This window comes from Canis lupus, chromosome 9 (genome assembly GCF_048164855.1).
Source record: "Canis lupus baileyi chromosome 9, mCanLup2.hap1, whole genome shotgun sequence".
Lineage (NCBI taxonomy): Eukaryota > Metazoa > Chordata > Mammalia > Carnivora > Canidae > Canis > Canis lupus.
The window spans coordinates 45,917,881-45,940,691 of NC_132846.1; the positions used below are offsets into that span (position 1 = coordinate 45,917,881).

The following is a 22,811-nucleotide window of genomic DNA, read 5'->3' on the forward strand; positions in this document are numbered from 1 at the left end:
CAACAGGCGTCTTCCCATCTGCTTTCACCCTCAGCTCCATCTAACATATACTCCCAGAAGTGAAGGCACAAAAGCTGCTTGGTGGTCAACTTGCTCCAGAAGAGGTTCAGAGCAGTGAAGTGGCTTGCCCAAGGGCACACAACTGGCAAGTGCCACTGAGAGCATCAAGACTACACGGAAACCTAAGATTCTCCTCACAGTCAGCAAATCTTGTCTACAAGTGTACAGCTCCATTTGTGTTTGCCCTCTTAGCTCCACTTACAACTTCACCAGGAACATCAGGGTGGATGATGATAGGAGTAGAAGACAGCACAGGCTTGCTGGGGGTTCTGAAAGCCCAAATCTGTAGCCTGTGCAAAAGTCAGTTGTGAGAAGAGACGGGACCATCTGGGCAGGTGACGTTTGGTGCCATGGGCCAGAAGGGCTCCTGTGGTCCAGCTGGGGGCTCCAGGGCCTGAAGGGAGGCTCCTCCCTTTTCTGCACCATAGTTTTTTTCTTTTTAAGATTTTATTTATTTATTCATTCATGAGAAAGAGAGAGAGAGAGAGAGGCAGAGACACAGGCAGAGGAAGAAGCAGGCTCCATGCAGGGAGCCCGACATGGGACTTGATCCCAGGCCTCCAGGGTCACACCCTGGGCTGAAGGCAGCACTAAACCACTGAGTCACCCAGGCTGCCCTGCACCATAGTTTTTTATTTTTCTCTACGTATGGAAATCCCCCAGGAAGAGCCAGTTACTTGGACATTGTGTTTAATGAGAAAGAGGGGAAAGGGTATGCTTTCAAAGCACTCAACAAACCAGAAGTCATTGTTGTAACAGTTTTATTCAAGTCTGTGTGTGCTCTGGTGGTGGGACCAGGCTGAATCAGCATTACACTGTAATACGGTAAGAGGTTTAGCCATTGAACCAAGCCTGCTTGGCATCCCTAGTTAACAATTTACAGTACCTTGAAAAAAAAAAGCCAAAGAAAAGAACCTGGTAAGTTTTCTTCAGGACTTTTCTATTTTTAAATATTGTTGACAAATTACAATAACTTAAATCCCAAAGCAAAATGGGAATTCAAGGACACAGGGTCAGGACATATGGACAAGACACTGGGGCAGGGAAGGCCTAGGGATAAAGACCAGTAGCTCATTACAGAGAACAAAAACGAACACATATGTGAACTTTCACTTTACCTGGACTCAAAGGCTCTAACAAGGAGAAAAAATCCCAAAGAAAGCATTTCTGCAAACCAAGTAAAACCTTTTTCCTTAAACCTCCAGAAGATAGTTTAAATCTGTGTGCAAGCATGTGAGTGTGTGAGCGAGTGGGCGTGCGCGTCTGTGTGTGTGTTTAGGATGGACAGTGAGGAAAACTAGAGAAAGTTGACGAGTTCATCACCTCCCTTCTTTGCTCCAAATGGGTGCCAAGGGCATGCAACTCAATACAATGGCTCTTCTCTACCCCAGCTGCAGTGGTGAGCTAAAGACCCAGGGCAAGGCTACAGGCAGGGGTTGCATGGGGAGCCACAGGCAGTAAGAATCAGGATGACCAGTCCTCCTGGCTCCAAAGTAAGGAAACCTTCAGAACAACGAATGCTAGGGCTCCCTGAGCAGCCTAGGGAGGCCAGGGTGCTTCCAGGGCCCAAGACCAGAAACGAACAAAGGAGGGGGCTGCTGTTAGTATCTCATCAGGATAAATGGAAAATAGTTAACAGTCTAAGGAGTTGAGGAGAGGCTCACCTGGCCTGCACAGCCAACCAGGAAGGAGCCCAGAGCTGGGTCAGGTTAATTAGGCACCTGAATCCTGTTACTTAGCCAGGACTCCAGTCTCTGCATCCTGCCTTCAAACGCCAGTGCTTGAGATGGCGAATGTCCAGGTGAAGCCAGGAAGGTGCTAGGGCCTGAGGACTCCCAGAAGCAGCAGTGGGTTTTCCTTTCTAATGTGGATTTTCACTAATTAGGATTCCTAATCTAAGAAAGCGATGGTTTGTCTGAAAGAAGAGAGCATTGGGAATGTGTTCCTAGGAATAAATGCAGCTTGACAAGAAGTCATCCTCATGCCTGAAGTCAAGGAGAGAGGCAGGTGGCCTTGTAGGTTGAACCATAGGAAACTGCCAATATTCAACTGGTTTTGACTTAACCACACACACACACACACACACACACACACACACACACTTTTCTCCACAAAGGGAAGCCATCTAGCAAGGTGAGGCTCATCAGTGCTGGACCTTGGGTTCCAGGATCATCATACATTTTAAAGTTAAAGGGCTTCGTGCTTCAGGTAGGGAAGATAGCATCCTCAGTTCCTGGTTGGGCTCAGAGGTTCAGAGAGGGGAAGAAACATTTGTAACTTCATACAACTAGTACGTAGGCAGCTCAGGTCACCACTTTCCTGCCACTCCCACCACCATGGTCGCTTATGGTCACAATGTGCTTCAAGCTGCTCTCACCTCTGACCCAGGTCCACAGTCTCTGGCAAAACTTTCAGGAAAAGCCTGGCACTCAGAAAGGGCAACATCTGCTGCTTCCCCCGATCCTTCAAGAGGCAATGGAGTGTTTCTAACCTGCCTGAGGGTGGGCCCTCACATACCTGGGTCAAAAGCATAGGCTTGATTTGAACTCACGAGGAAGAGGTCAAAGCTCCCTGAAACGTACCACTCACAGCCATCCGGCATTCAGAGTCCGCTGTTCTGTGCTTTTGTTAAAAGCGAGCTTGAAGAGTCACTGATGCTCAGGAGGTGTCTCCCTCCTTGTGGGGGGACAGGCGGTGGGGAGGTGCCCTCCAGTGTGGGGACTGAAGAACAAGAGTGTTGACACAAGCCACACCTAGGTGCCCTTGGGGTGTCTTATGGTGTCCCTGAGCATCCGTGGTCTGAGGGAAAGGGGCCCTTGTCAGGAACCTCACACCAGGACATAGGTCTCAAGGGCCAGCAGACCTTCTCACCAAAATTCTTCCAGGAATTGGCCTGATTCCAGACTCTAAACAAAGCAGACTCTGGGAATGACTCCTAAAAAATGTGAGACCCCAAAATGTCATCCTGGTGCCGCCTCCACACTTCCCCATCTCCTGGTTCTTCCTTCCTAAGACACTAGTGGTGAGGACCAGCCTGACAAGGTAGGTGGGGGAAAGGATGCTTATGAACACCAGGTGCTACATAAATGCAGAAATGCATGTGCCTGACCACAGCCCCCATGAGTCCTGCTAAGCCAACCCCAAATCACTACTCTTCCAGAAACCAAAGGAAGAAACGGTAGGCAAATCTCTTAGAGGCAAAAGTGGTGAGAACCACACTGTTAATTCAGCAATTCATCCAAATGGCCAGCAGGGAGCCGCGTGCTTCACTGACCCGCTCTGATACATGTTCTCGTTGCCCTTGACAGGGAAGCAGGTTATGGTTGCTTTTACAGGAAAGAAACCTGAGAGGAGCTAAAAGAGGAGTCCGAGGCCAGAGAGCAAAGCAGAAGGTGGAATAGGGCCGTCCTGTTCAGGTCTCAAGAGCTTGGTGCCCGCCTCAGCAGCCAGTCCAAGCAGCTTTTCAATTTCTCTTCCCTTGAATTTCTTCTTTAAGCATTTCCTTTTCTCCACCAGCAAGTATATCAGAAGGACAATGATGCCATTTTGTAAAGGTCACACTATTCTGAGTTGACAAATTGTAAGGTATCATCACTGCCACCTTCATCATTACTACCAGACCCTTAGATTTCTAAAGGATGTGGAGTGAAGAGCATCCACCAAAGCCTCTTAGAAATAACGCACGGGGATGATGGGGATATCCACTCAACCCCTGGCAGTGGCCTGGATCCCCAAGGGGGTAAACAGAGGATAATCCTGTTTAGAATCAGTAGAAGGAGATGAAGGTTCCAGGAGGAAGAGCAGAGAGCAGTATCTTCCAGGTAGTGAGCACCTGCCGAGAGGAAAGGGCAGTGTTCCCAAGGGAAGAGGAGGGAAGAGACCAGGAGAGAAATGCTGGCTGACACCAATGTAGGACCTGATCCCAGCTTCAAGACTTGCTCCTGATCATGACCACAGAGACCAGGGAGCAGAAGTGCATAGGAAGCAACTCAAAGCCATTACCATACAGGATCCTTATCCAACCAAGCCTCACTTCACAGAGGCAGAGAGTGTGGCAGGCAGGGGCCCACCAGAGACGGGGTTTGGGGCAGCTGAGGAAGATCTCTTGTTTTCATGCGAGCTCACAGAAGCAGCTTCACTAACCCCGTTCTGCCTCTTGCAGGTGCAATTTTACCCTTAGCCGACCCAGGCTTCCCTTGTCTTCCCTCTGGATGGAAGAGTAAGAAATGGGTTCAACCTCTCAATGCCAAGTGGCCACGATTCAGCACACACTACGACAGTTATACTACCGCTTCCAAAAAAAGGCCGCAGCCTAAAAAAAATAACAAAAAGTAGAAAACGGTCAACTGCATCAGAGCACAGAGCACCGTCCAGAGCCAGCACAGTTTGGATTGGGCTGAATGTGGAGCCATTCAGTGGAGCCAACGGTTTTCAGATGTGTTAGTGACTTAGGAACTGGGGCTATGGAGAGGCCAGGGAAGGGCACAGAACAGACCATCTGCGGCCCTCTCCCCATCAAGAGTGAAAGGGAGTCACTTGGTTGGCTGGAACTGTGGATAGGATTCACATTGTTTCCCCTTCTAGCCAAGGGGTGAGGGGATGAAGGCAAAAATCATCTCTTACAGTCTTCACTGAACAAAGCAAAGGAGAGATGAGACACAACAGCAAAGTCCCAGGCAACGACAAACTAAGAGTGCCTCCCACCCAAGATGGGCGAGGGGATGCTTGAACCAAAGTGCCAGTGAGCTCATAAAACAAGGAGCAATTGGAAACCAAGGTCACCCCTTTATTCATTCCCAGGTTGGGACTTTATCAGTTACAGAGAGAGAGAGAGAGAGCGAGCAGTGACCATACGTATCACCGGAGCCAGCTCTATTGCTCTCCCCATTCCAGCATCCAGGCAGCAAACACAGGGAGCCTGCAAGGGTCCTACAACATCCCCAGGGAAATACTCCACAATACAGGACACTGAAGCAACATTTGGAGAGTTTGTAGGCTAGAGGAGCATGACCTAAGGCTCTGCTCCCAATCAAGTTTATGTGTGTCCCACACAAAGACTGAGGAGGCCTCAGGGTAAGTGGAAGAGTGAAGGTACACAGGAGAAAGCTGCAGAAGCAATTCAACATTCAAGTTAAAGAAACAAATTCCAGAAAACTCAGGATTGGCCTCTGCTCTCCTTCCTACCCTGCTGAGGGTCCAGAGCCCAGCATCAGGGGCCACCTGCACACAGAGGCAAGAGGCAAGAGGCCATGGTCAGTAGGCAGTGCCCAGGGCTCAAACCTTACATGTCAGGGGCTTACAAACATCATCGCCTCACCATATCCATTTGCGGCAGGTACCACTAAGGCTCCGTTTTGCCTCAAGGGCATCCCACAATGGATGGCCTGGCTGAGAAATCCCCACAGTTCTAGCTCCCAGTGTCCGGGAGCTGCCCACCCCAACACCACCAGTATGCTATTTTGGTGCAGTGCAAAGTCTCTAGCAACCAAATACATAACCCAAAGTCCACCAATTGTAGGGATTGGAGGGGAAAGACCAAGGGGAGGGCATAACACATAAAGATCGGGTAACAAAATGGACAAACACAGGGACTTCGTCTCTGGCTTCAGAACTGGCACCAGTAAGTGAGTCTCCCAAGAAACGATCCCTGGGATGAGCACGTTGGTAGCAGAAACTGGTCTGGCCGTGTCCAGACCCCAGGTAGGAGATGGGTGCCACCAACGGGTGCTGGTTTCTGCCTTTATTTGCATGTTTCCAAAAGGAACCAGGACAGACTCTGTTACCCTCTTGGCTGCAACTTGACTGTTTTTCCTAACCCCTTCTCCCCCTCCCCAGCTCTCACTGAGGCAGGTCCCCATGAGGCTCAAATAAATAAAGGGGGGGGGGGCGGGGCACCTGGAAGTGCAAGCAGGGATGTGCCAGGTCCAGCAACAGATGCATCCCACACCGGGGCACCTTGCCTTCTGTCCTCCAGCTGGCATGTAAGGGCTTAGGACACAGAAAAGCTCCTATCTCCCATGAATGGGATTCTAATTCATGGGTGTTGGGGAAGAACGTGGAAGAGGAGCAAAATCAATCACGGGACATCCAATACTGGTGTTTGGGAAGGCTGAACGCAGGGCTAACGAAAGGACTCCAGGACAGGCTCTGGGCTTACCCAGGGGGCTGAGGAGAGGGAGCAGCAGACAGATTTGGCTGAGTGACCCTGCAGAGTCACCCTAAAGGCGAGGAAGACTGTGGAGGGTGGGGGACATGCACGCACCCCACCCTCCCCTACACAGCCAGAGCCGGTGGCCACAGCCCCTTCCGGGGCACATGGGTGGAAAGGCCCTGCAGGGCAGGGGACCCTCTAAAGCGGTCCTGCTTCCACCCCTCCCATCTTCAAAGTGCATTATCAGTGCAAGAAGTAGGGCTGGATTTCAGGGGGTCCAACTCTGAGAAAGGGCTGTGCCAGCCAGCTCCCCCTAACTCCTGCTTTCCCCCTTGCCCGCCCCCGACCCTTTTCACGCTAGGACCAGAACTCTTGCTGAATCTCATAAGGGGCAGGCCTGTGTGTGTTCAGTTCAGCTCTGCACAGCGGAACAGTGCTGTCCTGACTCTGGCCTTCTGCGTCCAGATCCAGAAGCGTCCGCTCGGCAGGGGGCAGCGGTCCTGCCTGGAATGGGAGCAGGGCTGGAAGTCCAGGCCGTTCCTCCACAGTGCTGCTGCTGCTAGCAAAGCACGAGTCCAGGTTGCTGGGTGTTTCGGTGCTGGAGCTGTTGGCCGGGGAGGCGCTGCGGGCGTGGCTGGGAGACACGAACCACCAAGGGTCCAGCCGTTGCCGGTTGGCAGAGGGACGTGGCCGAGGCAGAAACTCTAGGGTCTTGGGTCTCTCCAAGGTGGAGTCCTGCTGTGTGTTCCAGCGCCTTGGGGTTGGGGGAAAGACCACATTGGGGTCAGGCAGACGGGGGAATTCACCTGGGTCTCGGCTGGGGCTGGGGGTTTTCAACGTTCCTGGTCAAAGAGACAAAGAGAGAGGCATCAGATGACGGCACCACATTGCTGAGCCAGATATACGCTGCCCCCTCCCCACATTTGCCACACCCCTGTTCATTGGGCTAAACTGAGTGACAAATATTTAATGAGCACCTACTATGTGCAGTGTAGTGTGCTGTCAGGCCCTGGGGATACAGTAGTGAACTAGAAGGCCATGAGCACTGTATCTGATAATAAAATAATAATGTGACATATGGGGGTCACATCTATAGTGAAAAAAACTTAAGGCACAGCTACGACCCACAGGCCACCCTGTGTTTGTAAATAAAGTTTTATGGTAACACAGCCACACCTATTGCCTGCTCTCCCACTAGAGCAGCAGTGTGGAGTAGTTACCATAGAGACCAGACGACCCACAAAGCCTAAAATATTTACTATCTGGCCCTTTACCAAGAAAGTTTGCTGACACATGACTTAAGGAAGGGTCTGTTCATTCCCAGTTTATTCAGGGAATAAACATGTAAGGCAAGAACAAATCTAAGTATCACAAATATGAAGATGACTTATAAGGTCTCTTCCCAAAGAGGACACATATCTCAGGACAACAACAAAAATCTAAAGAGGGGCGGAGCATGCTGGAAGGAAAAATACAATGTCATTTATACTCAAATATCACTGAAATCTCAATTGCCATCTCGTTGTCTTCTACTGGGTGAGAGGGGTTTCAGAGTCAGATTTAGGTCTCTAGGGAGCAAGGTCTGGTGGTGGAAAGACCTAGGACATGTATGCCCAGGTGGCTCCGTGTCAGATGGAGAAGGCAAGCCTATGCCCAGGCACAGCCTTGTAGCTGGACACCTCTCCACGTCCGGGGAGCCAGGCATGAGTAAGGGATGAGAGATGCAGGGCAGGATGCACAAGGGGAAGCGTGCCCGTGAGTATGTGTGTACTAACACTGTAATGACAGGCAAGGGCGCCCAGCCACGTGGCACCAAATACCCCTCCTAGGTGCAGTATAGCATTCCTTCTAGTAAGTTCAGTCTCCACTTCAGGGAACAGCCCAAGCCAGGCTCCTGCCCCTCCTGTACCCTGAAAGCACTTGCACCGTGTACTGTAAGACCCAGGGCCTGAACATCCCCCAGGCGCCCTGGGTCCCATTCTTCCTAGAACCTGCCTGCTTGTCTTCCTTCACTCCTCAGCAAAGGCCCCGTGAGGCACAGGACAGAGAGAAGGCAGCCAGCCTGGCCACCTCTCCAACCACACAGCAGCACGTCCTCCCGGGGGGGCCGAGTCAGAGGACGAATGGCATCCAGTCTGATATTGCCACTCCAGGGGGAGGCACAAGGGCATGAAAGAGAAAAGAGGAGGAGGACAGCACCCACCTGCTCCAGGGCTGGGGCTCAACCCATTGCTGGAGGGGCTCCTGCTGGCTAGGAGAGCCGCTGGCTTGAGGGCCCCATCCGAGGGAGTCCTCCGGTGACCGCTGGGCTGCGTGGGGGCTGTAAGGGTGACGTGGGTAGGGGTCAGGGACTGGTTGGGGTCTCGCTTGAAGCGTTCCACTCGGACGTTGACCAGGGGGTTGTGGGTGCAAGGGGTCAGGGGCGGGGCCTCGACCGGACTGACAGGCATCTCGTACACCACGATCTCGTCGCTGTCAGAACGCAGCAGGGAGCGGGTGGAGTTGCACTCAGAGATGGAGGAGAGAGAGAGCAGCGTGAGGGAGGCAGAGGGGTCTCCTAGCAACAGCATGGGCTCCTCCTTCTTGAAGAGCTTCCGGGATGGGGGGCTGGTGCTCCGACGAGGACGGCTGGCCCTCTGAAAAAGACCCTCGCGCCTCTTCTTCTCCTCCCGGGCTGGTGGCTCAGGCTCCTCCGGGGGAAGCAGCTGGCACTTGCCAGCTTCCAGCAGGTCAAACCCTAGGCCTGTGGCTGCGAGAACGGCCCCGCAGCCAAGCAGAGCCACCTCACAACGGCGGTGGTGGGTGCCGCCCCGCTTGAGGCTGTTGGTTGGCGTCAGCTGAGGGGTACTGGTGGCTGAGTTGACTGGGGTGGGCTCCTCGTGGACTCCATCGCTGGAGGGGCCCTCCCCATCCTCTCCACGAGGGAATGGGATACAGAGGTAGGACTGGTTGGGTGAATGCTGTAGACGACAATCCCCACTCCTTGGGCCTTCGCTGTCCTCATCCTCTGTGAAGATGAGAGGTAGGGAGGGGAAACAGGAAATGGAGATGAAGCAACCTAGGTAAGAATCTCATCCTTCTCCTCAACTCTGGGCCTCCTGGCAGATTGTCAGGAACACAAGGTCAAACAGACGCACGGGTGGGATAGGGGATCGGGCATTGAACCCACAGGGCTTTCCTCCTCCACACTCAACTGTGACTGACATGAGGAAATCACTCTCCATTCCAGAGCCTCTCGTCCTGTTTTCAGAAAAGGAAATCTGCTACTTTTCTACTTTTTTTCATAGGGATCCTCAACATAAGAGGTACAGTATGAATGTCCTGGAATAATGGGTAGAACAAAAACATTCCTAATTTGTTTGTACCATCACATTGGAGGGGACCTTGAATTTCTAGAATGATGGCCTAGAGACCTGTCTCAGGACCAGTGTCTTGCAATGGACTGGAATCTCCTCCATAGGTGAAGGTGCATCTACTCCATAAACTGACCTACTATGATGTTGGAAATCTTCAGAGAGAAGAGGACTTGCTTGCTGAGAGAGAGCCTGGAGAAGACCTTACCCATTCAGCAATCACAGGCGACTGGAAAGCTTCCTTAGAGAAAGACATAGTGTCTTCTACCACCATGTCCTGTTTTGCAGACTCCCCACATTAAGATACAAAGGAAAGAGCCCCAGCAAAGGGAAGTGCCTGATTCAAGGTTTCACTGTCCCCATTGTCCTACAGACTATAAATGGCTCCCTGTGAGAGGAGGCCAAGGGCAGGCCCCATGGCAGCAGGAAGAAGAAACTATGATTAGGGAAGGTTAAAAAAAATGGGAGCAGAGAGACCAAAGAGGAAATAGGGTGGGGGCCTGGGAGTTGGGTAAAAAAGGAGACAACCTCCATGAAGTGGTAGTAGGGGTCCTCAAAGAATCCCAGAAGCTTGGCCAAAATTTCCCTAAGGGAACGGAGAGAGTCAGGACAGAGGCAGTGCTTACCTATCTCCATAAGGCTGGTGAACCCCGGCAGTGCTGGGCTACTCCTGGGGCCCTTCCCCAGGTTGGGGGCACTGGACGACCACTGTTTGTATCCATCTACCAGGGACTTGAGGCTGAATAGGAGTAAATGAGGAAACTGTTAGAACAGGTCACTTCCCTTACTCTACCCTTACTTCTACAGGGCTGTGGAAATGTTTCCCCCTGTGTGCTTAATTCTACCAAAGCCCAAGAGCCTTGGGGTACCAGCAATGAACATTACTGAGTCCCCTCGCATGATAAACAGAAGTGCACATGCTCTAGGAAAACAAAAGCAGTGCCATGAACCCACCCCTTCACATGCTGCTATGGAGCTGTGGAAAGATCTAGCAGGCAGGCTGGCAAGAGGAGGGGAAAAAATGAGGACTGCCCAGCACTGGCCAGGGTCTTGCCCAAGCCCATCTTACAGGAGAGGTCATCATTCCAGGACACTGTATACAGCACACTGCTGACATCAGGGACCCTGTAATGCCAGGCAAACCCTGGGCAGACAAGCTAGCAGAGATGGGCCAGGCTATTCCAGTCACACCGTTTCTCAACTCCTTCTAAGCTCATGGCATGCTCAGCCAACTTTCAAAGCCACTTTTTGAAAACAAAAACCAGCCAACAAAGCTGCATCAACCCAGTGCACTTTGGGACAGACCTATGTGGGGAGTACATAGGCTATACTCGAGCCTTTGGTTTGTCTGGGAATGAAGAGGAAAATTCAAGGAGCTTGCTTTCAAATCCCTGTGATGAGCTCACACCCCCAAGCCAGTAACTCTAAGGATCCTGACGGGGTACCCCCCAATCCCCTCATACAAATGGGAGAATCAGAGGCCCAGAAGCACTGGTCTTTTCTTTAATGGACAATAACGAGGGAAGACTGAGGAATCTGTGGGTTATGGTTGCCTTGGAAATACCAGGATTATAATCAGAGGTGGCTTTCATTTTAGGGCCAGAAAAAGCTATTCGAACAAAGCCCACTCTTCCCAGTCCATCCTGAGGGAGAGAGAAGGACCAACTTTTCCTCTCACTTCAGATCGTCGTTTCAAGTGCTATCGGAAATGCCAGCTAATTCAAGTACATTCCAGCACCAGTGGTTCAACCAAAATACACAGCCTGAGATAAGCATGCTACTGGAACCCACAGCCTGGGACTTCTAACTGATAATCTTATCACTTCCAGCTCTGGGTTCATGGGAATCCAGATTAGCAAAATCAAAGCCAGTGCTGCAGATCAAAGGATAAATAGCCCTGTATCGTCTCCCTATAACTAAGGGTGCCAGGAGAATCCCAACAACAGGGGTGGTCAGGGAAATGAGGAAAGGGAAAGTCAGATCAACACAGGAAGTTCCCAGGGTGCACAATGGTACTGCTTTGAAGAAAAACAAGTCAGCACAGCCTTGGCACTAATGAGGCTCGATTCTACAGGGAGTGCTGTGAGAACAAGGAAATGGAAAGGAGACTTATTACAAACACATTCGATGGAAGGGTGAAGATTAGACTCACCCCAGGTGGAAATGTGGAGATTCTGATGGGGTACTTAAACCATTAGCTTTCTCGCGTCTCTGAGGGGATCTTCAATGGATAAAGAAAATCAGTAGGAGGCAACAGTGGGCACATCCAACTCAGCCTCTCCCACATGGGAGCCCTCAATGCTGGTCCAGCTCTGCCACCAGCTGCCCTCCTCTTGCCTGGTCAGCAAAGCCCATACCATGAAGGAATCTTAATGAGGTGGCCCTGCGTGAGCTACCGCAGGCCCAGGACCTGCCCATCTGTGGGATGAAGGTCCCTGAGCAGCCACAGCATAACTGCAGAGGCCGCGTAGATCCACAGATGCCCAAGCTGTCTACGAGCCAGCACGTATGTTTCCTATAAGATATATGCTATTTTTTAAAAGGATGGAGATGCCAAATCCACTTAACATTATTGAGTTCAATATGGCTTTTTGTTGTTACATATTTTCTTCCATTGAGAGTGACTAAAATTAGAAATATTATACAGAGATTCTCAAAACTTTCTGATGTTAAAGAGGTCTTCACTCGAGAATGAATAGAATATACTTCATCTCTTCAATAGGAATTAGGAATCATAAAAAATTAAGTCATATTTTGAACTGCTTCAACAGTTTTGAGGACAAATCTATGCAAGGGGGAAGAAAATGCCAAAGTTAGTATTCTGGAGCATGAAATAAAGTTAATTTACTAGCAAGACAAAAAATATCTATAAATGAAACAGAACCATAGAAACTACTGGGACCCACAGCCAACCTGGCCAGTCCTATCAGGAATCATACGAACATCAGAAATATCAAGAGATTCAGGGTAACTGAGTTTCTCAGACCCACCCCAGGGCTCAGAGGAATTCAAACTGAGGAGCTCTTTTCCCTACAGAACCCACTACAGCAGAGCAGTTGACCATCCCCAGAGGGCTCAGTCACTGAACTCTTGTAGAGCTTAGGCAGCTTGCCCTACATATCTAAATTTCCTAATTTCTTTCTTTTTCTTTCTCGTTCTTTTCTTTCTTTGTCTCTCTCTCTCTTCCTTCCTTTTCCTTTCCTTCCTCTTTCTCTCTTCCTTCCTTTCTCTTTTGTTCTTTCCTCTTTCTGTCTTCCTTCCTTTCTGTCTGCCTTCTTTCCTTCCTTCCCTCCCTCCTTTTTTTCCCCCTATTCCAAGGCATCTAGTTATTTCTAAAGCCTGGCTTCAAAGAGTCAACCTCTTAAGCACTAAACATATTTTCACCTCAGCTCAGATCTGACATGAGAAAACAGATTTTGGACAGGAAATCTTCTTAGCATTCAAAGGAATAACCAGAACCAGGTACAGGTTCAGACACAAGTTCAGGATAATGACTGAAAAGGGAGAGAGCGGTTGATGCTTACTTTCACACTTAGAACAGTCAAGAAACACGATTCTAGATTCTAAGACCAAGAATAAGAATTATAAACTACTACGCTCATACCTTCCGGTATGAAACAGAGACTGCATGAGAAGCATGGAAGAAGCATCAGAGCAGATAGGTACACACGCTTCCTAGGAGCCAGTTAGTCCGGTACGCACTTCCCGAAGATGAACTTAATTAATCCTCACATCAACTCCACTGGGTGGGTGCTGATATGAGCCCCCATTTTATAGATAAGAAGACCTAAATCCATATGGCGAGGCTTGGTGGGGCCAGGATTCACACCCGGGCCGTCTGGGTCAGTGATGACCATCGCCACTACTAACGACACTGCAAGGGACTGGCCTCCAAAGAACCGAGACTTGAGAAAAATTTAACTTGTGAGCCACAGGAATAATGCAAGCATATCTAAGACACAAAGCTGGGTCTTGTGCTTTGCCCAGAGGGGGTGCTCACACCTCAACTCAGTGTGGCTATGAGGGAGGGGCCTAAAAGAAGTCCTGGTGGCCCTGGGTTACATCTGAGGACACTCACTATCAGATTATCATCTACCCCTGCTTCGGAATAAGCTTCCAAGTCAAGAGAGTCCTGAACCCCCTGCTCTTGCTTCTCTTTGCTCAGAGCGGATGTGTCAGAAGAGCCACGTCTAAGTAGAACACCCAGCAGAACTCTTAACATTGGTTACTGTTTGGCCTACTTGCTACTCTGGGTCAGACGCCTCTAGGGGTTGGCAAACTATAACCGAGGGGCTAACTCCTGTCCACCACTTGTGTTTACAGAGTTTTACTGAATGAACATAGCCATGCTCTTCATTTAGGGATTGCCCGCAGTCTACGGCTGCTTTTCGAGCGGAGGAGCTGCAAGAGATACTATGACCCGAAAGCCTAAAATATTTGTTATCTGGACCTTTATAGAAAAAGTATGCTGAGCCTTGTTGGAGAAGGTTCCAGGGAATGAGGACTGGAAAACTGTTGCAAAGATCAAGAAGTCTGTCATTTCTCAGAAAGCAATGAAACACACCACAGAAGAAAAGGATGTCACATCGTAGTTTTAAAGGGGTATACCCATCTTTAAGTGGAAAGAATCTCCCCCATTCTGGCTCTTACCCTTCATCGCCTGAGGCAAGCTCCTTCTGACCAAGTGTACTTGGCCCCCATGTCCGTCCTTTCTTCTTGGGGGCCCTCTTCTCCTCCTCCTCCCCTTCCTCTTTCGGGATGACTGAGCTCCGGCCCCAGGTTTTGCTGCTTTCACCTGGTGTCACTGTGAATAACAAAAGTTGGATGGGATCTGGAAAAAAGATAGACAGAGTCCCCCCAAAACTAGCCTCCACCTTATCAGACAGACATAGACACACACATATGGAGTTGCAGGGAAGAAGTCATGCCTCCTCAAAAACTCTGTGCCCACGTGGAGCCTTCAACTCCTCAGCCACCAATCACTTAGCACTCTCAAAGTACCAAACACGGAAAAACTTCTCAGAGTCTCATAAGACCAGTGCAAAGCTGGAGCTTAGGCCAGCCAGACATCAGAGTTCCAAACACACCTGACTTAAGGAATTCGTTTTGTTGGGTGGAACTGGATTGGGGGTGGGTAGGTAAGGAGGTAGGTCGGAGAGAAAAGAGATAAGGGTTAGGTAAGGGAGACTTGGAAGTGCAGACAGGAATTTTGGTGAGAAAGGAAGACAATGAGGAGCTCAAGACTATGGAGAGGGAAGTCAGGAGTAGGAGGAGAAGGGGAAGGAACAGGCCTAGAGAAATATAACAGGTAAGAGAGGAGGAACATCCTTCTGACATTGGTACCTTACAACAAACACTGAAACCAAATGCTTCAGAGGCTATCCTTACTTCGTGAATGAGCAGATGGTTCCAGACACCAAAAATCAGGGAGCTGAGGGGACTGAGGGAAAATACAGAGCACATGGAGGCTGCCATTGCTTTCAGCCAACTGCGGCCACATGAGAAATGGGAATCCACTGATATGAATGGACTTTTCTAGGATAGCCAGTTTCTGTATTTAAATAAAATCTCTCTAAGTTAGATAAATGCATACACACACACACACACACACACACACACACACGTGTGTGTGTATGTAAATTCTTTTTAATAAACACTGTGGTAAAAATAAAATTGGTCCAGACTTGGCCTCCCACAAAGTATTTATCAAGTTTCCTTAGGACCTACACTTTGAAAACATCCTTCCCTGGGAAGCAGGAACAAAAGAAAAACAATGATGCCCCAAATATGGCAGAGAGCATACAAGGTCTCCAGGCCAGGGTACCAACCAACCCAGGCCAGGCACCAGGGCATCGACATCGCACACCAGTTTCCATATTGCTTTGTAGGTGACAAAAGATCCTGTCAATACCCACAATCCCCTCTGCTGGTATCTAAGAGTAGAAAGTAGAGGAGGCGGTAGTACAAAGCTCATGGGGAGAGACAAGGAGGAGGGCTAAGGGTTTGCGTACATATGTGCATGTATATACACATTGTCGAGGAGAGGTGGCAGTAGTTATGGATGGAGCAAGCCTGGGCCAGTCGGTGGCTGGACAGAGCAGGGGACAGATGCCCCTGGTGTGTTCTGGCCCCAAGTAATTTGGGAAACAGTCTCACACTGGATGGCTCGAAGGCGAGGAATGATGGTGGGGCTCGCAGGAGGACTGGAGCGGCTGTTGATGAGACTCTTCCTTTTATCCATGGTGGGGGAGGCCTGAATCGTGAACTTGTGCTGGAAATCTGCTCGGGGAGAGACAGATACGTGCATGTGTCAGAATTTTCCCATAATCTAATTCCCATGAGAAAAGGGTCATTTCCTAGTGAGCTTGAGGGACAGGCCCCAGTTTCCTAAGTTCGCCTAGGAAATATTCTCTTTCAGAATCCTCTCTTTCTCCCCAACGATGACAGGACAGCAAGATGAACATACAAAGAGAAGGAAAATTCACTGAGTGAACCTCATCTATCGTGTATGTAGGTGTAGCAATTACAGACTTACAATAGTTTTTTTTTTTAAGGTCATGAGACTTGCTGATTATTCTAGGAAATCCAACTTAAGACTCTATTTCTTACAATCTATTCGGATATGCTCAGGGACTAAAGTAGGGAGATAGATGCTTCTCACTCAGGGCAGGCAGAGCAGAGTTAACAACGACAAATCCTTGGTGGGAACCTTGGGAAGTGAGCGTGATGGGGCGAATAGTCCAAACTGTGATGTTTTCCAAAAGCATTTATGGTCTCTAAGCTCCCGGGTCCTCAACTATTAAGAGGTAAAATAAACAGCTGAGTGTTGGTACCTAGGTCTCCCAATGAGACGTGATCTCCCTAATGTGGCAGCTACTGTTTCCCTATGGGCTTCCCCAGAGCACAGCAGCATGCCACCACACACAACATGCTCCACAGGGGCTCAAAGACTGTGTTGCCTGGCCAGGAAAAATGTGCAACAAGGACACTAGTAAACATGTCCCACAAATTCATTCGCTCAATTTTACTGAATGAATTCCCCTGTCTGTACTGAAGCCATCATCCATCCCAGTGCTTAAAAACATCCTGTTGTCCCTATGATACTGTTTTCCCTTGGTTTCCTTACATTTCTACTGAGTTTACTTCCCAGGACCTAATAGACTTAGGACACAATAAACACACACTCGAGCACTCACTGCCCTCCATGGGCCCGTGACATCCCACAAAGATTCTAATTCAGAGTTTCCTATTACTTTGCATTTTCCCAAGGCTGAAACATACTACAAATGTATCTTTATTCACCCAATGTGCTTCTGAAGGGTTGTGTATAAATCACATTCTTACAAGTGAATCCTAAACTCAACTGCACACCGAAAACTAATTATTAAAGAAACCCAGAGATGAGTTATTCTGCAGCGCCCTGAGTTCTCTGTGTGAGTCACCACGCCACCAGCGCTCAAGACCGTGCCGGCCTGTCAGGTCCACCAGTCGCCGCTCTGTCTTCCTTCCCATTCTGTGCTTGGTCACCTGGAGCGGGGAGGCTTTGCCACAGGCCAGTCTCCCTGGATGGAACGGCCCACTTTGAACCCATTCCCCCCAGGTCCCCCGCTACACAACCCTGCCCTGTTCCCACCTCCCAGCAGGTCCCCAGCCACTGACCGGAAGGGAGGCTGATGCGGTTCCCATCCTTGAGCTTCAGCCGGCTCTTCCTGAACTTGCCCTTGCGCTTCTTCACCCGGGGCTTCTCCTGGCACAGCTGGTGGATGATGATGTTGAGCTCTCGCTCCAGGATGTCGATCTCCCGCTCAGCCAGCTCCTGCTCGCGGCGCCGCAGCAGCTCCTCCTGGGTCTTCTGCTGGAGCGCGGCCCGTGTCAGTTCCTCCTCCCAGGTGCGGAGCTCCTGCAGGGGCAGGAGCATCGGAGGGAAGAGTGGGTGCTCAGCACAGGCGGGTGAGGAGGCTAAGGGCCCCCGAGAGCCAGTCTCCCATAATGCCCCATACTCTCGGTCCCAGGCAGACGTGCGGGCCTCACAGCTGCTCAACGAACACCTGACCACCCCGGATGCTGGGCAGGGGCAGGCTCAGCACAGCCACCCTGAGGACGTAGCTATGGAGGCCCTGGACACAGGGGCTGATGGGCTAGTTGCTCTTTAATTAAGGATTAAAACTGCCTGTGATGGGAAAAAATGGGAGTTTGGGTAGAAAATATAACCGTGTATTTAAATTTTACAGACTTGGTTCTATTTTGATTTTTTCCATTATATAAAGGATGTTTTTTAAACCAGAGCCAACTTAAAAAATGAAATAAAATAAAATAAAATAAAATAAAATAAAATAAAATAAAATGAAATAAAAAAATAAAACAAATAAAATAAAATAAATAAACCAGAGCCAACTTAATGAGATCTAGCTTAAAATGTGCCCACTCTAAATGACTTGCCCTCCAGCTATCACCTAACATTCAAATAAAGATATATTTCCAAAGTGATTATTCAAAAGGTAGTGTGGCATGTCCTCTCAACCTCTGTTCAGTTGGTGAATAGAATCCACTGAGGCATGTGATTTGAATTCTCATCTTGAAGGAAAACCACGTGCTCTGGAAGGATCATGATAGCATAGCAAAGGGAAGAGAAAACATTTCCCCAAGTCTTTGCCAGGTGCTTGCTCTAGTACTGCTGCTATATCAGATGGGCAGGACCTCTTCCCTGCCTCCCCTTTTTCCTTCAGCATGAATTTATATATGTACCCAGCACTGAGTTCCTGAGATGAGGCCGGGGAAGGGGGAAGCATATGGAATCAGGAAATAGGAAGGAGAACAGAATATGTGCATACAGTTGTCAAATCTGGAATCTAAACCATCAGCACTGGTTACCCAGGGCGTAAGACAGAAGTGGGATGAGATAAAGCACTAAAACTTTAAAAAGTGGGGTATTTCTTCAATAAAGTAGCCAGAGCAACACTTCTATGGTTGAAACTTAAAATTTGGGCAGTCTGGGTGGCTCAGTGGTTTAGCGCCGCCTTCAGCCCAGGGCGTCATTCTGGAGACCCAGGATTGAGTCCCACTTTGGGCTCCCTGCATGGAGCCTGCTTCTCCCTCTGCCTGTGTCTCTGCCTCTCTCTCTCTCTGTCTCTCATGAATAAATGAATAAATTTTTTTTTAAAAAAAAGAAACTTAAAATTTCTGCATGGAATGCTCCACCATAAGAGTCATTCTGGGGCAGCCCGGATGGTTCAGCGGTTTAGCACCGCCTTCAGCCCAGGGTTTGATCCCGGAGACCCGGGATCGAGTCCCACGTCGGGCTCCCTGCATGGGGCCTGCTTCTCCCTCTGCCTGCGTCTCTGCCTCTCTCTCTCTCTCTCTGTGTCTCTCATGAATAAATAAATAAAATCTTTAAAAAAAAAGAAAAAAGAAGTCATTCTGGACTGAAACAAAACACTGTAGAATGTGAGCTTAGGGCTAGAAAAAATATGTGAGAACATATTAGGGAAGTTGAGTAGTGGGTAGAGAACAGAAAAGACAACAGAGACAAGTGGGGAATAAAATATTCTGATATTAGGAACTTCTCATTCAACTTGCCCTCTATTCTCAAGAGAATACCAACATATCAAAATTGATAAGAATTTAAAATTAGAGGGCAGCCCGGGTGGCTCAGAGGTTTAGCACCTGCCTTTGGCTCAGGGTGTGATCCTGAAGTCCCGGGATTGAGTCCTACATTGGGCTCCCTCATGGAGCCTGCTTCTCCCTCTGCCTGTGTCTCTGCTTCTCTCTCTCTCGATTTCAAGAATAAATAAAATCTTTAAAAAAATAGAAAAATAATTGATAATAAAAAGTGATAGAAAGGGGAAAAGTGAGAAAAGGACTGGCACCTTGAAAATGGTCTTGGGAGTGCCTGGTGCCTCAGTTGGTTAAGTGTCTGACCCTTGGTTTTGGCTCAGGTCATAATCTCAGGGTTGTGAGACTGAGCCCTGCCACAGGCTCTGCACTATAGTACCTGCTTGGGATTCTCTCTCCCTCTCCTCTCTAAAAAAACAAGAAAAGAAAAGAAAAATTGTCTTATACATGATGGGTGCTCAGTGTCAATGTATGAATGAAAGAGAAAGAAGGAGGGGGAGATAGAAGTCAATTTTATAAATGCAATCCTTTATGGGAACCCAGATTCATCATACATGTCTGAGAGATGAACCTGAACTTTTGAACTTCTCCTTCTTTGATGAAATAAGCCCCAAACAGATTCACTGCTGTATGCCCCTACACTCCCTTGGCTTTCCTTGTCCCACTACATTGTTTTCACCATTAGGAGAACAAAAACATGCTTGAAAATCATTCCTAGCTGGTTGATTATGCTGCTAGGTGGGGAAATTAAAGAGCTCAAGCTAATTTCAGACTTCCTAAGTCTTCCTCTCCTGCATGCTCTTATCTAGGGAAAGTCTGCATTATAGCCCCTTCCTTTGAGGGAACTCAGTCCCCAGTCTAGGGACAAATCCATCGTCACTATACCTGGAAGCAATGAATTCAACAAGCTGAGAATGAGCTGAATCATATGGGAAATCAGGATGTTTATGGAGTACTCGCCAATGGCACTATGTATCTGCAAGACTCTCAAACATGAGCCTCCTTCTTAGTAAAACACCCATTTGGGGATTAGCTTCCTAGTGCACAAATCACATCACCTGCATATAATGATTTAATAGGACTTTGAACTTAATGAACTTTCCCCAGAGAGAAAGTTCATCTTGCCCAACTAGGAGTCTTCTAATGGACAGGCATCATAGCACAGCGGTTGAGGGCAAGATCTCTGAAACAAACTGCCTGAATCATGAACTGGGGAAAGTTAACATGGGAATCACATGTAACATGGAGTTAATAGCACTGACAATCACATGGTTGTATTACATAAGAAAATTATTATCTTATGTAAGATTATATAAAAATTCATATAAATTGCTCTATAACAGAGCATGGCACATAGTACATGCTCTATGAATGTTAGCTATTATGAGGATGGATTTGGCTTTTCCTAGTAACTACCTACTGACAAAATCCAACTTTCATTTTTCTTACTGTCAGGTATCCTTATAATTTCGTTGATCAAAAGAAAGAAAACCAAGAATCAAGTGATTCAACAATCTAAAGGACCAGCAACTCTAGGTTTCTTCTAGTGGGAATAGCATTAGTAACAGGAACACTCTCTTCTTCTTCTTTTTTTTTTTTAGATATTTATTTATTTATTTATTTATTTACTTACTTACTTACTTACTTACTGCACATGCACATTAGCAGGGAGGGGGCAGAGGGAGAGGAACAAGCAGACTCCCTGTAGATAATCTGTATGGAGAACTCTGGACTCATGACACCCCTACTTGGTCCTGCCAAATCCCAGAAAGAAAGAAAAAGTCTCTACTTCTTCTGGTCATACCTGAGGCCTGGAGAACACCTTCCATGTAAAGTCGGGAAGAAAAAGCTGCTCTGTTACCTCAAAATAAGCAGGGAAGTGGTTGTGTCAGACTCTGTCCAGAGGCCCCAGGGGGGAAGGCCCAGTGATTCAACTCACATTCTTTTCCTGTTTTGTTTACCTTCTCTTTGGCCCTGAGTTGGTCAAACATCTCCTGAATCTCATGTTTCCAGTCATCCTGCAGGCAGTGGAAGGAGTCCTTGGGCATCTCAAAGAAGCCAGACTCCTCTATGGTAGTTAGCTGGTCCAGGATATTTGTGAAAGATGGTCGCGAATGAGGGTCAGGATTCCAGCAGTCTGCGTGGAACAAGTGAATAGAAAGAAAACATGAGTGGACAGAGACAAGCGTAAGACTTAGAATAGTACATGACCTCCTTTACCAGAAAACTGCCTCTTATTTTTCCCTCCAGGAACAGAAACACTGGGATTTAGGTAACTGCACATAGGGCTTGGGAAGTAAAGCAAATTGCCCAACCTCCCAATCATAAAAAATGTGGAAATAAAATGTGGAAATAAAATGCATCAGTTCTGCCCCCATCCGCCTCTGCCTACTGATTTAGCATCAGAAAAGCAACTCCAAAGAATTTGCTGGCATGAGGCTCAACAACCATGATTTATCACGTTCCTACACGATTCCAGAAGTGACAGTAGGTGACTAGACTCCGGATCTCACCTTCCTACAAATAAATGAGCCAGCCTTCCCCACCTCAATGGGATGATGAGAAGGCAAGGATAAAAAGCCCTGGACTGGACTGGGCAGGAAAAGTGAACTTTATTCTCAGCTCAGACAATAGCTAGTGGAGTGCACTTTGCCTCTCTCAGGTTGGATTTCTCACTTAGGAAATTATAGGGTTTGACCAGATGTCTTCTAGAGTTCCTTTCTTCTTGGACGTTCTTCATTTATATATGTAATATACTCAGAGGTCCTGAAAATAAAAGCTGCTATATATTCTCATTATGTATTAAATAATAAAATATTTCAGTTAAGTTCTACAAGTCACTGGAGATGGACAGAAGGGGTGTCTGTGATATCAATGTAGCAGGGTGGTGACATCAACCTAAAGTAACTCTTCCAACCACCCACAGGATTCCTCCTTGAGTGACTAATACTTCATCTCCTCTTTCTGGAACTAACCCAACAGAACTGTCTGAAATCTACCCAAGTGCTGCTAAGAAGGCAAACTTTCTCTGGTTTTGTTCCAGTCAGGGGTCACTTACCTTCCATGAGTTTGGCAAAAGGTTCTGGGCATGTAGAAGGAATGGGAAGGGCGAGCTTGTTCATGGCCACTCCATAAGCCACGGCTAAGCCATCGATTCCTCGGAAGGGCACCTCACCAGTCAAGAGTTCCCAAAGCAGCACTCCATAGCTGAGGAGAGAAAGAAGACAGAAGCAATCTCAGATTGCCACAGATGATCTTAATGATGGAGCTCATGAGGCCTTTCTGAGCTACCCACACTCTCTCTGGCATGGAGGGAGACCAACAAAGTAGACACACTAATGGAATATAGACAGGAAGCCATGAGGCCTATCCACTAAAAGCAAAAGCTCTGGAGTCAGGCACATTTAGTTTCAAAGTCTTGTTCCTCAAATTCCTCATCTATAAAGTGCAAATAACACCACCAGTCTCACAAGGATGCCATGAAATTCACTGAGCTACTCTAAGGGTTTAAATCAGCGCTCGCCAGCCATAGCTATTCTGTTGTTGTTATTGCTAACATAATACTCTGGAAGAAGGAGCAGCTTCCCAAGAATACATTTTTTCCTGTTTTAAGGAAATTTCCATGTTAGTCACAG

General features: G+C 48.3%; 1 protein-coding gene across 1 annotated transcript in view; it reads right to left on the reverse strand.

Annotated features, from left to right (window-relative positions):
- Window positions 1–804: 804 nt before the first annotated feature.
- Window positions 805–22,811, reverse strand: part of MAP3K9 (mitogen-activated protein kinase kinase kinase 9) — a 74,777-nt gene continuing 52,770 nt past the window's right edge. Inside the window, exons 4-12 of the mRNA XM_072839122.1 lie at window positions 22,235–22,383; window positions 21,138–21,313; window positions 17,224–17,464; window positions 15,721–15,843; window positions 14,215–14,368; window positions 11,717–11,785; window positions 10,191–10,303; window positions 8,415–9,218; window positions 805–7,053 (exon numbers count right to left, since the gene is read on the reverse strand). Coding sequence (XP_072695223.1) covers window positions 6,569–7,053; window positions 8,415–9,218; window positions 10,191–10,303; window positions 11,717–11,785; window positions 14,215–14,368; window positions 15,721–15,843; window positions 17,224–17,464; window positions 21,138–21,313; window positions 22,235–22,383 — 2,314 coding nt within the window. The 3' untranslated portion in view covers window positions 805–6,568. The remainder of the gene's footprint in view (window positions 7,054–8,414; window positions 9,219–10,190; window positions 10,304–11,716; window positions 11,786–14,214; window positions 14,369–15,720; window positions 15,844–17,223; window positions 17,465–21,137; window positions 21,314–22,234; window positions 22,384–22,811) is intronic.